The sequence below is a fragment of the Uranotaenia lowii genome, chromosome 3, assembly GCF_029784155.1.
Source record: "Uranotaenia lowii strain MFRU-FL chromosome 3, ASM2978415v1, whole genome shotgun sequence".
NCBI lineage: Eukaryota > Metazoa > Arthropoda > Insecta > Diptera > Culicidae > Uranotaenia > Uranotaenia lowii.
The window spans coordinates 89,735,985-89,748,724 of NC_073693.1; the positions used below are offsets into that span (position 1 = coordinate 89,735,985).

The 12,740-nt window shown below is 32.6% G+C and overlaps 1 protein-coding gene across 1 annotated transcript in view; it reads right to left on the reverse strand.

Annotated features, from left to right (window-relative positions):
• Positions 1-12,740, reverse strand: part of LOC129752384 (protein dead ringer) — a 282,636-nt gene that overhangs the window by 6,659 nt on the left and 263,237 nt on the right. Inside the window, exons 7-9 of the mRNA XM_055748174.1 lie at positions 7,723-7,849; positions 511-851; positions 2-450 (exon numbers count right to left, since the gene is read on the reverse strand). Of these exons, the coding sequence (XP_055604149.1) occupies positions 2-450; positions 511-851; positions 7,723-7,849 (917 nt within the window). The remainder of the gene's footprint in view (position 1; positions 451-510; positions 852-7,722; positions 7,850-12,740) is intronic.

The window sequence follows — 12,740 nt, forward strand, 5'->3', positions numbered from 1 at the left end:
CGATTCAACGCAAGGGGGTGATGTGGTGGTGGTTGAAGATCATCTCCGGTCATGTTCATGTCCTCGTCTTCGTCTTCCTCTTCCTCGTCGTCATGCATATCTTCGTCTCGGTGATGTCTCGAGAGTCCATTTTCTCCTCGCAGGTTTATGGGTGTGCCATCGGAGCGGACATCGTCGTCATCTTCGTGCGAGGAAAGGTTCAGCTTTTGTGGTGTGAGAGATCTCGGGTGGAGCATGCCCGGGTGATGGAGCTGCTGTTGTTGCTGTTGGGCGGCCTGAAGCTGTGCTGCGGCTACGGCTGCAATCGAGTTGCTACGTTTTGCTGGCGGTAGCCCGCTGTGGTGGAAGTCGCGGCCCATTGCCGAACGATCCGTGAAGTCCATCGGGTACTCACGCTCGCGTTTGATCGATTGGTGGTGTGGCGGGGACTCGGCGAGGTTCAAGGCTTCCCTGCAATAAGAAAAATTAGCGTTAGCATATGATTTAATCAATAAAACCCTGTAATCATACCTTTGCATTTCCGGTGGGCTTGTGTTGAGCGAGTTCGGTGGGCTGGTGTTGTTGTTGTACATGTTCCAGAGGGCTACGCGGGACATCTCGAGCGCGTTCAGTGCATCCCTAGGGGTAATCTGCTGTTCCGGACTCTGTTCCCGCTTCATTTCCTTCGGCTGGAACAGTTTGATGTAGTCTAGCATGCGTTGTTCGAATTCGGCCGGCAACATATTAGGAATCTGACCGACGTTCGGGGCTCCCAACAAACGGTGATGCTGCTGCTGATTGACGTGGGTCACTAACGAGAGTGGTGACATCTGCTGGATACCCTGCGGAATCGGGGAACGTTGAACCGATGGCTGGAATTAAATTGCAAAAGAAAAACAAAAGAAGAAAAACCGTTAAATCCGAATCAATACCATAAGAAGTGGGGTTAGAGTTTGTAAACGAACACCGCCAGCGGGGGATTCCAAAACATTGGATCAATTTGCAACCGTTTTATGGCCTGTTTGTTTAGCCTGGTTCTCGTGTTCGTTTTTCTTGTATGGAAGCTGATGAATGAACGAACGCGGAACGTGAGCAATCCTACGAGTGATTGATCTCGGAATGGAGATTTGCATTTCGATTGAAGGCCAGAACAGAAAGGGTCGTGATTGGACCGAGGTTCTCGGGTGTATTTTAATTTAATAATCTTGGAATGGTGGGATTGGAACATAGCTAAGCACATTTTTATGTTTATTGTTGCCTTGTTTGGCGCCATGTTTCATGAATAAATAATCACAAATTCCCTTTTTTAGATCGAAATTGAATTCCAACTCAGATTTCAATATTTTAAATCGATAATACAGGCACAACATTGGAAAAAGTGGGAATTATGCAACCTTCAAACTCTTTTTTTCCTATAACAAAAGTTCAAAACATCGAATTTTGTTTCTAATTTTTCAATTAATATTTGATACTTATCTAATTTCAAAACGCAATCGACGATCATCGGCTTTCATTCTCTAAAGATCAGTTTTTAACTTACTTATACTTAATTTTTTTAATCCTTTATTTGAAAAAAATGTTCATTAGCATCTTTGTAGCCTTTGCGACTTTATATCAATGTTGCAGTTGGTGGACAGTTATTATAAAACTTATCCGGAGCAACTGTGTTCGATGTTAACTTTAGGGTTCGAACTCACGGACATCGGCTCAAGAAGCAACTGACATGCATACGGTGCTAGATCACAAGCCCTTTCAACATATTTTGTATTTTTGATTGTTTCACTAGTTTCCTAACATTTTTTAAATTTTAATTTAAACGATTTAACACTATCTTTACTGAGAACGTCATTTTGACGCATTAATAATTTAAGTTGGAAATTAAAAAGAAACGGACGAGTTTCTATGATAAATCTTTATTACTGACCTTTGATCTTTCAACATAACAAAAATTCACTTCAATAAAATACGCAGTTATTCCAAAACTTTATAGAGAATTTGCATATGAGATACCTATGCCTATCTCAACGCAGAATTCAATGTTCATAATTAAAATTTTGTGTTAGATTTTCCTAGAATGTCTGAATTGAAATATGCGCACCTGCAAGCACACGCATAAGTCTTATTGAATTAATTTTTCTTATTTTACAGTTGCAGCCATCATGCTTTGTCCTTTCTGATTCACATTTATTTAATTTTTATTTGATAGTAATTCAAAAAAGATCATCGACCGAAAAACTCTCGTAAAGATGAAGATACAGGTTGTTAAATTCATGGATTTTTTTTATTTTATCTACTCAATTTATCAAATTTGGTGCAGCGTTTTTGCAGCATTTTTTTTTATTTTTCGACAAAAAACTGAGCAGTTTTTGGAAAGAGTTGTAACGGTTTATGATAAAAATTCATGCCGGAACCAAATAAAATCAACAAAACTATTGTCTATGAATAAGGCATTAGACCGCTGCAAAAATGACTCTTTGCTCCCAAATGTTTTTTCGATGCCTTTTGGGTCACCAATCATCAGTATAAAATTTGAGGTGATTTGTTTGATTTCAGAATAAGCGCAACGCGTTTCAATTTTGTATAGAAATTGGTAAAGAAAAAAAAATTGCACATTAAATACAGAAAATTCAGATAAGCTTGAAATGAAGTTGGTCTTTGATTCTTTGATTTGACTATTCTAATGCTTTATTTTTTGCTAACATGACAAGCAGCTAAGCGTTTTATGATAAAAGATATAACCAATTCAAGAAAAAAATCTGAATCGATTGAAAAGTATTTAAAAATGGCAGACTATGCTCGCTAAATCTTGTGATAATTTCATGAAATATTTTTGCAAAGGTTTTATAAATCAATAAATTATCCGGCAATGTAAAGCAGTTTTTTTAAATATTTTATTCTCACAGCTTTCAAAAAAGCAATCAAAAACGCATAAAATGACTGAATCAAAAAATCGAAAGATTCTTTTTAATTCAACCACGATAAATGAAAAGTTCAAATACCGGTATTTCGATAGCCAATTAAAATCTTCTTCAGTGAGCGTTTTCGAATACGAAAGTTGGTATCTGAACTTTTCATTTACCGTGGTTGAATTAAAAGGAATCTTTCGATCTCTTTGATTCAGTTGAATTATTCAGTCAAGAAGGCTCACAACACAAAAGAGCAAAAATTGAGAAAATTAATGTTGAAAAAAAATTGTAGATGGAAAATTTTTCGTGGGGTAAAATTTAGGAATCTTCTTCGTTCACAAGAATTAAACTGAATTATACAAGAATAAATGAATAATTTTCATCCAAAGTTATAGTTTTTGAATCTTTCAGTACATTTATGACGATTTTTGAATGAAAAATTTTGTTTTCCCATACAAATTTCCATACAAAATTAAAACTCGTTGCGCTAATTCCGGACTGGATGGATCGCTTTCAAAATTGTTATTGCTATCTCTGGCAGCAAAAACAATCAAGGTGTTAAAATTTACAAATTTGAAATTTCCATACAAAGCTTGCGGCGATCTAATAAGACATGCTAAGCTAAATGAAACTTGCAAACCTTTCCATGAAAAATTTCCTTACAGACTAAAAGAAAAAAGATCATTTTCAAGAAGGTCCCCCCCTCTTACTAACCCACAATTAGGAAAAATACTCCCGGCACTTAAACACTTTGTAAGTAAAATGTTTTAATAAAACCATTTGTTAATTAAAAATAGTCACCATAATAATAAATTCTAAAAATAAAAAGAAATACCATCAATTGCAGTAGGGAATTTTATTTTTATTATCTGATAACTTGCGCCGGGGGTCTTCGGATCTTCCCCAGATTTGAAAATTTTGATAACTTAAAACACTTTTTTTCAGATTTCTATCATTTTTATTTTTCGAGTTGGATTTTTTTTTTGTCAATAAAACAAAACAAGATTTCAAAGTTTCCAAACTCTGTCTTTTTTCAACGGAAATCATAAAAAAAGCATATTAAAAAGCGTTAAAATTCAATCAGTTATCCAAATAAAATATTTATTAAGAATTTAATTTTTTTTTAAAGAATTCGTAGCGCGCTACCTTCAAATGTGAGTGAAGTTGTTCGATCATTGTTTGTATTCGATGCAAAAAAAGAGATTTATTGCAATTATTTCTTTTATAACTCTTAAAGGAATTGTTGGCCCACTTAGGTGTTTTCAAATGAAAATTGCATCATAAATTGGACTACATAATAATATTTTTTGCCGAATATTCTGTGATGCAGACGGTTCTATTAGACACATTTTAAAGCTTGTTTACAATTTTGCGTGGTTTAGGTCACTACTTAAATTTTTTCAAAAATTTTATTTACGAGAACTAATAAAATTTCAATGCGTTTTTTTGTGCTTTTTTATGTTTTTCGATGAAAAATAACAAAGCTTTGAAATATTCTTTTATTTTATATACAATAAAAAGTTTACCAAATCTCACTCGAAAAATAATAAAAGTTTTAAATCTACAAAAATAATGATCCAAATTTTCAATCTCAATTGTCAGATAATAAAAAAAAATCCCTAGTAGCTTTGCCGACTACATTAATAAAAATGTTGTCTTGTTTTGTCTTGTTTTTTTCTGGTTTAGAATGGTTTTGCTTTGCTATGGCCTGTTTTGCCTTTCATGACTTGTTTTATCTTGATTTCTCATGTTTTCTTTTGTTTTGGTTCATTTTATCTTGTTTTTTTTTTTCATTTTGTCTTGTTTTGTCTTTTATGGTCTTGTTTTGTATTATTATGTTTTTTTGTTTTGTTTTGTTTTATTTTGTCTTGTTTTGTCTTTTTTCATCTGGTTTTGTCTGGTTTTGTCTTGTTTTGTCTTGTTTTGTCTTGTTTTGTCTTGTTTTGTCTTGTTTTGTCTTGTTTTGTCTTGTTTTGTCTTGTTTTGTCTTGTTTTGTCTTGTTTTGTCTTATTTTGTCTTGTTTTGTCTTGTTTTGTCTTGTTTTGTCTTGTTTTGTTTTGTTTTGTCTTGTTTTGTCTTGTTTTGTCTTGTTTTGTCTTGTTTTGTCTTGTTTTGTCTTGTTTTGTCTTGTTTTGTCTTGTTTTGTCTTGTTTTGTCTTGTTTTGTCTTGTTTTGTCTTGTTTTGTCTTGTTTTGTTTTGTTTTGTCTTGTTTTGTCTTGTTGTGTCTTGTTTTGTCTTGTTTTGTCTTGGTTTTATTTCTCGTTTTATCTTGTTTTTTTCTCGTTTTGTCTTGTTTTGTCTTGTATTGTCTTGTTTTGCCTTGTTTTGTCTTGTTTTGGCTTGTTTTGACTTGTTTTGTCTTGTTTTATCTGGTTTGTCTTGTTTTGTCTTGATTTGCCTTGTTTTGTCTTGTTTTGTCTTGTTTTGTCTTGATTTGTCTTGTTTTGTCTTGTTTTGTCTTGGTTTTATTTCTCGTTTTATCTTGTTTTTTTTCTCGTTTTGTCTTGTACTGTCTTGCTTTGTCTTGTTTTGCCTTGTTTTGTCTTGTTTTGGCTTGTTTTAACTTGTTTTGTCTTGTTTTATCTGGTTTGTCTTGTTTTGTCTTGATTTGCCTTGTTTTGTCTTGTTTTGTTTTATTTTGTCTTGTATTGTCTTGTTTTGACTTGTTTTTTCTTGTTTTGACTCATTTCATCTTGATTCGTTTCGTTTTTTTCTCGGTTGGTCTTGTTCTGACTTGTTTTGTCTTGTTTTGTCTTCTTTTGTCTTATTTTGTATTGTTTTGTCTTGTTTTGTCTTGTTTTGTCTTGTTTGTCTTGTTTTGTCTTGTTTTGTCTTGTTTTGTCTTGTTTTGTCTTGTTTTGTCTTGTTTTGTCTTGTTTTGTCTTGTTTTGACTTGTTTTGTCTTGGTTTTATTTCTCGTTTTATCTTGTTTTTTTTTCTCGTTTTGTCTTGTTTTGGCTTGTTTTGTCTTGTTTTATCTGGTTTGTCTTGTTTTGTCTTGATTTGCCTTGTTTTGTCTAGTTTTGTCTTGTTTTGTCTTGTTTTGTCTTGATTTGACTTGTTTTGTCTTGTTTTGTCATATTTTGTTTTATTTTGTCTTGCATTGTCTTGTTTTGACTTATTTTTTCTTGTTTTGACTCATTTCATCTTGATTTGTTTTGTTTTTTTCTCGGTAGGTCTTGTTCTGACTTGTTTTGTCTTGTTTTGTCTTGCTTTGTCTTGTTTTGCCTTGTTTTGTCTTGTTTTGGCTTGTTTTGTCTTGTTTTATCTGGTTTGTCTTGTTTTGTCTTGATTTGCCTTGTTTTGTCTTGTTTTGTCTTGTTTTGTCTTGTTTTGTCTTGATTTGACTTGTTTTGTCTTGTTTTGTCATATTTTGTTTTATTTTGTCTTGCATTGTCTTGTTTTGACTTATTTTTTCTTGTTTTGACTCATTTCATCTTGATTTGTTTTGTTTTTTTCTCGGTAGGTCTTGTTCTGACTTGTTTTGTCTTGTTTTGTCTTGCTTTGTCTTGTTTTGACTTGTTTTGTCTTGTTTAGTCTTGTTTTATCTTGTTTTGTCTTGTTTTGTTTTGATTTGTCTTGTTTTGTCTTGTTTTGTCTTGATTTGACTTTTTTTGTCTTGTTTTGTCGTGTTTTGACTTGTTTTCTCTTGTTTTGGCTCATTTTATCTTGTTTTGTCTTGTTTTTTTTTCTCGTCAGGTTTTGTTTTGGCTTGTTTTGTCTTATTTTGTCTTGTTTATCTTGTTTGTCTCGTTTTATCTTGTTTTGTCTTGTTTTGTCCTGTTTTGTCTTGTTTTGGCTTGTTTTGTCTTGTCTTGTTTTGCCTTGGTTTGTCTTGTTTTGTCTTGTTTGGCTTGTTTTGTCTTATTTTATCTGATTTTTCCTTGTTACATCTGGTTATGTCTTTTCTGGTCTTGTCATTTTTTACCCCGTTTTGCATTATTTTGTTTTGTATTTTCTTATTTTGTTTTGTATTTTCTTGTTTTGTCTTTATCTGTCTTCTTTGTCCTGTTTTTTCTTTTGTGTCTTGTTTAATCTTGTTATGCCTTATCCGTATTCATTGTCTTATTTTGTCTGGGTGTGTGGGTGTGTTCTGGCTTGTTCTAACTTGTCATTTTTTGCCCTGTTTTGTTTTATTTTGTCTTTTTCTTGGTTTGTCTTGTTGTCATTTTATTAACCTATTATGTCTTGTTTGGTTTTGATTTGTTAATTCTTGTTTTGTCTTATTTTGCCTTGTTCTGTCTTGTTTTTTCTTGTCTTTTGTTTCTTGTTCAATCTTCTTGGATTTTCTGGTTTCCAATTTTACTTCCATGTTTTGTCGTTTTTTTTCTTGTTTTATTTCTTTTATTCTTCATTTATCATAACGTTAAATACTGTGTACATTTTGGTGTACCGTTTTGTCAATTTTCATAATGTTCTATCTCATCTTTATTTTTTCATAATTTTACAAATTTTCATATTTCAACTTTTCGGTTTATTTTATTTTATTCTATCTTCATGTAGATTCATCTTTTTTAAAGTTTTTATAGGAAGATTTTTTCTACCAAAACTTTTTTGCTTTTATTTTTGTGTTTAATCTTGTTTAATCTTTTCTTTTTTTGTCTTTCTAAATTTGTTTTGTTATTTTTAAGATTAAAATGTCAAGCCATGAAAGCTTTCATTTTGAGTTTGAAAAAAATGAAATTCGATCAGTCAATATTAAGAAAAAGCAATTAAAAAATGAGAACTGTGCTAAAATCTAGCCATGCCAACATTGAGAGCAAACTACGGCATCTAAATCTCTGTAAATACTGTAAAATTACAGTAAATACCGTAAAATTTCTGTAAATACTTACCGAATCAAACTGCCCGTAGCCAGTTCGTCGACCCTCGCGCCTATTTCCATCGATGGCGGCCTGAAGTTCGGCCGGGGAGCTGAAATTTTTCTTCTCGCACTCGTACGGATAGAGATACTTCATGTACCTGTAAAGGAAAAAGAAAGGAGAAAAAAGGTTTATAAAGAAATTGATCAGTTGAGATGATAGTAGGAAGGTAACAAGAGGAATGTAGCCCTCCTGAAAGCCCACGATGCAGACGATGCATCATAACATGATTAGACATTGGTGCTAACTATCGCAAGAATTTCTTCAGCATTTTTTTCCGTGCACAGGTAACGAAAGAAGAAATTTTTCCTTGAGGTCAATCTGCATACGAAACCGAGACACCATCAAACGATAAAATAAAACTCTTGAACGAAGAAATCCCCACCGAAGGGCCGAGAAGGGGTCTAATTGCTAAAACAAATAGAACAACTGCATCGCTGTTCGTTGATGGTCTAAGGAAAGGTGCAGAGCACCTTAAACATCGTTCATTTCCATTTGTTCTCGAACAGATCGGTTTCCATTCCAGCAATACCACGATTTTCACACTGCATCATCAAACCTGCATCTTCCGACGACGGTGAAGAGACGTGATGCATTTTCATAAATAATTAATCTTACTCCGGGAGGCCGCTCTTGGTCCTGACCCTCGATGGGGCTTTAACATCCATACTAAGGAAATGTCGATGTTTTGAAAGATTTGTAAAAACCAAATTCAACTTGAATTTAAATTGTCGATTTTTTAATAAAACATCAGTCCTCAACAAAATAAAAATTTATTCTTGATTTTAAAAATTGAAAATTCAACATTAAACACGGGCTGATATAACAAATTTACTGACCATTCTCATTCGGATGCAAGTCCTGCATTTCTTCTGGTAAGTATTTGCCTCTACAGAAATGACCGGGTGAGAGTACAAAACGGGGAGAATAAATTCAATATCTTTCCCCCGACTTGGGTCTCGATCCCTCGTAGTGGATGCATGAATGAGGAACGAACAGGTTTTTTTTATAATGATTAAATTAAACAACAAACAAATAGAACCATCAAACAGAACTTGTTAACAAAACTTCTCGGATCGTCGTCGTCCTCGTCGTCGTCATCACAGGCCTTTCGTCTTTCTTTCATCAACTTGAAGCAACATTTTCTCGGGGTGCATAATAAGGCAGGCCCCAAAGAGTGGAATAAAAAACGGCAACACTTTGAGAAAGATAGATGGCGACAATGACCGATACTCGTGTTGCTTATTCATGTTTTACTGTTCAGGGATTAATCTATATAAAAATGAATGTTTGTCTGTTCCCTAAAGATTCGAAAAATACTAAACCGATTAATGTGAAATTTGGTTTGTAAAAGTTTTTGGGGTCGGAGGTGGTTTTTAAAATACTTTCAAAGCGCTCCGATTTAAAAGAGGAGGGAGGGGGGCTTCCATACAAAGTTAAAAAACAGTGACACAATTTGAAACATTTTCGGAAACTACTGAAACGATACACGCCAAATTTGGTGGGCAGTTGTTTCCAAGAGCGAGAATGATATTTATAATACTTTCAAACCTCTCTAAATCCAAAAAGAGGGGTCTCCCATACAAAATTAACAAAAATTTGACAAATTTCGAAACATTTTCAAAACTACTGAACCGATTGAAAGTTTATGTATAGCCGTTTTAAAGACCAAGAATGGTTTTTACAGCACTTTCCAATCTCTCCAAATCCAAAGAGGAGGCTCCCATACAAAATTTCCAAAAAATTACACAATTCGAGCAATTTTTGGAAATAGCTGAAACGACCAAAGTGAAATTTGGCGTGGAGCCGTTTTGAAAACCGAGAATAAATTCGATTATACTTTCAAACCCCTCCAAATGAAGAGAGGGGGGGCTCTCATACAAAATAAATAAAAATATGACACAATTCGAACATTTTCCGGAATCTACTGAATCAATCAACGTGATTTTTTTTTTGGGTAGCCGTTTTCAAGACCGGGAATGGTTTTTATAATACTTTCAAACCCTTCCAAGTCCAGAAAGGGGAGGTTTCCATAAAAAATTACCAAAACTTTAAAATCCTTGATGCATTTTTGTTAAATATTGATTTGGCACACTTTTTGATTATTTACAAATTTGCCTGTATTTCAATACTCCACCCACATCAAGAGGGCGATTTTTTTAAAGGATCATTTATTGTTCTGTAGATTCCTCCTATCTAGATCTTAAGATAATCTAGAAGTTCAGATGCTATGAAAAATAATTCGCTTTTGAAAAATGTTGAAATTTAATTTAAAAGGATGTTTATTTTGATTTAATTGTTTTAACGAACATTCTTTTTTTTTCTATGGAAGGGGTAGCTAGTTTATGTGAATAAATATGAATGTTTGTCTGTCTGTCTGTCTGTTTATTCCCTATAGACTCAGAAACTACTGAACCGGTCAGAAATTTGGCATTTGACCGTTTTCAGGACCGGGGATGGTTTCTATAATAATTTTAGAACTTTTCGACTCCCAGGGGGGGGGGGGGGAGGTTCCATACAAAATTGTCATATTATATGTCACAACTTATGTAATTTTTATGCAATATCTATCAAATTTTCTACAAAACAAATTGAACACGTTGATATGATTTGTTGAATTGTTGAACATGTTTTGACATATTCCGATGATTTGTTATATAAAACCCCCTTCTCATTTTTTTTAAAGAGGGAGGGGGGTCCCATGAAAAATCCATATAACATGTGACAGAACCCGAACAGTTTTTAAATTATTTTGATAAAAATTTGGAACACATCCAGGTTTTAAAGTTGTGAGATGATTTAAAATAAGATCAGGATGGCCAGCGAGTTTCCATTTTCAAATTCCCGTTTTTTCCCGGTTTTTCCTATTGAGATTTTATGGTAAGGTTGCCAGATTGCTCGGTTTTATCCGGGTTAGCCCAGTTGCCCGGATTTTATTGAAAGATACCCGGATTTGGCCCGGATTTTTTCACTTTATTTGGCAAATCAAACAAAAAAAGAACAACAAACACCTCCAAAACGAAATTTTTTGAGCAAGTTTTATATAAATAATCATGAAAGGTTTTTATGAAGCTTAAAATACGGTTCAAAATTTATTGATGAGCTTTGTTGAAAACTTTTTTTTCAATTTTTTTTTTCTTGATTTTTGATGATGAATTTTTGAATTTTGACAAAATGTGCCCGGATATTGCCCGGAATTATGGTCGTCAATTTGAAATCGAATGCCCGGATTTTTCCAGGTTTTTATATAAAAATTGCCCGGTTTGTCCGGCCCGGATACTTGCTGAAAAAAATCTGGCAACGAAAATTGTTATCTTCTTTTCAGTCATTCACGCCATCTTCGCTAATAAGGTAAAAGGCTTCATTTTTTTTGTTCATGAAATAAGTTATAGTTTTGATATATGCCATTTATATAATACTTATAAAATTTAAAGTTGAAATACTGAATTTTACTATTGAAATCTACTGATTGATATTTTGATATTTTACTTTTAAAGCTCCTTAAACAGATTCCGATGAACCTTATTTATGCTACGCTTGAAATTTATTTTGGTTCCCATATTGGATACTTAATCATGTTTTTTATTGAATGCATTTGAAAAAAAAAACAATTAGAATACGCTGGGTTCTAGATGCTTGCTATTAACCTAAATTCTGGTAAATTTTTCTAAATTTTAAGTCAGGATTTTCAGTCCTATCTTAAAAATGCATGTTTTATTCGATTTTTCCATTTCAAATTCTACTAGTTTAGGCGAAAAATTTAAACAAAAATCACATAAAACTTTGTATCTTGTTACATCTTCTGCCTTCTGTGCGTTTATCATTTAACCGGATAAAATTGTGGCATCTTATTTTTTTTTGTTTCCGGCTTTTTTCCCGTATGGGACGATTCCCGATTTTCAATAGTTATTATTGAGCTAAATTATCAGAAAACATGTTCGAAACCAAATAAAATAAGTGCTTCGAGGTTATGTCGTTTCTCAGAAATTATATGTTTGATTTTTAAACTTACGTTAATTAGTGTGTTAGTACATAAAACACAAACAAAAAAGGTTTGATTTTCAATTATTTTTTTTTTTACTTTATCAATAAAATAAAAATTTGAAGTATGGTTATGATAAATTTTGATTTATTTTATATATAAAGGTATTGTAAACTTGATTGAAAACAATTGAAAATAAGTTAAGTCACGTCAAAAAAAATCTCATCGTTCATTTTATCTAAAAACAACCTTCGATCATCAGATCTTTGTAAAAAGTTGCTTTTCAGAAAATAAGTCGACCGAGTTAGGTCTTCATGGATGGATAACTCAATTTATATTTTTTTTAAACGTTGTTCTATTAACATTCAAATTTTTGCATCAAATTTATTCGATATTTTAGTCGGCTCTTAATTCTCACAGTTTAAATGTGTTTGTAAAATTTTCGCTAATTTTCTCAAGTTTCGTTTCAGTATAATGTGATTTTCTGAAAAAAAAAAAATAGCTCCTGGTACAGATTTTAACATCATCAATTTTGGACTAGTGTATAATAATTCAAATTCATATAAGATAGATGTTAAGATTAAATCTTAGTTTTCAAGATGTGGATTCAATAGAAAACTGCCTGTTTTCAACATATGAATTCACATCCAAACTATTAAGACGCAGCATTTAGAAATTTTGTAAATTCCTTTCACTTTTTTCCTGGATTTAAAATTTGAAGGTATATATAGAATATAGATATAGAATATTGATTGTAAAGTTTCTGAGAAAAAGTTACGTCTTAGTGAAATGAATGAATTCAAAGAATTAATATGTTTTTATTTAGGAAACGTAATTTATAAACAATTTTCCCGGTTTTGATTTGAAATTCCCGGTTTTCCCGGTTTTCCCGGTTCGCTGACCACCCGGTATTTTTTCCGTTTTCGTGAAGGAGGGCTTCCATAAAAAATAAACAAAATATCACAAAACTTAAATTATTTTCAAGAGACTGTTTCACATAAAAGTTTGT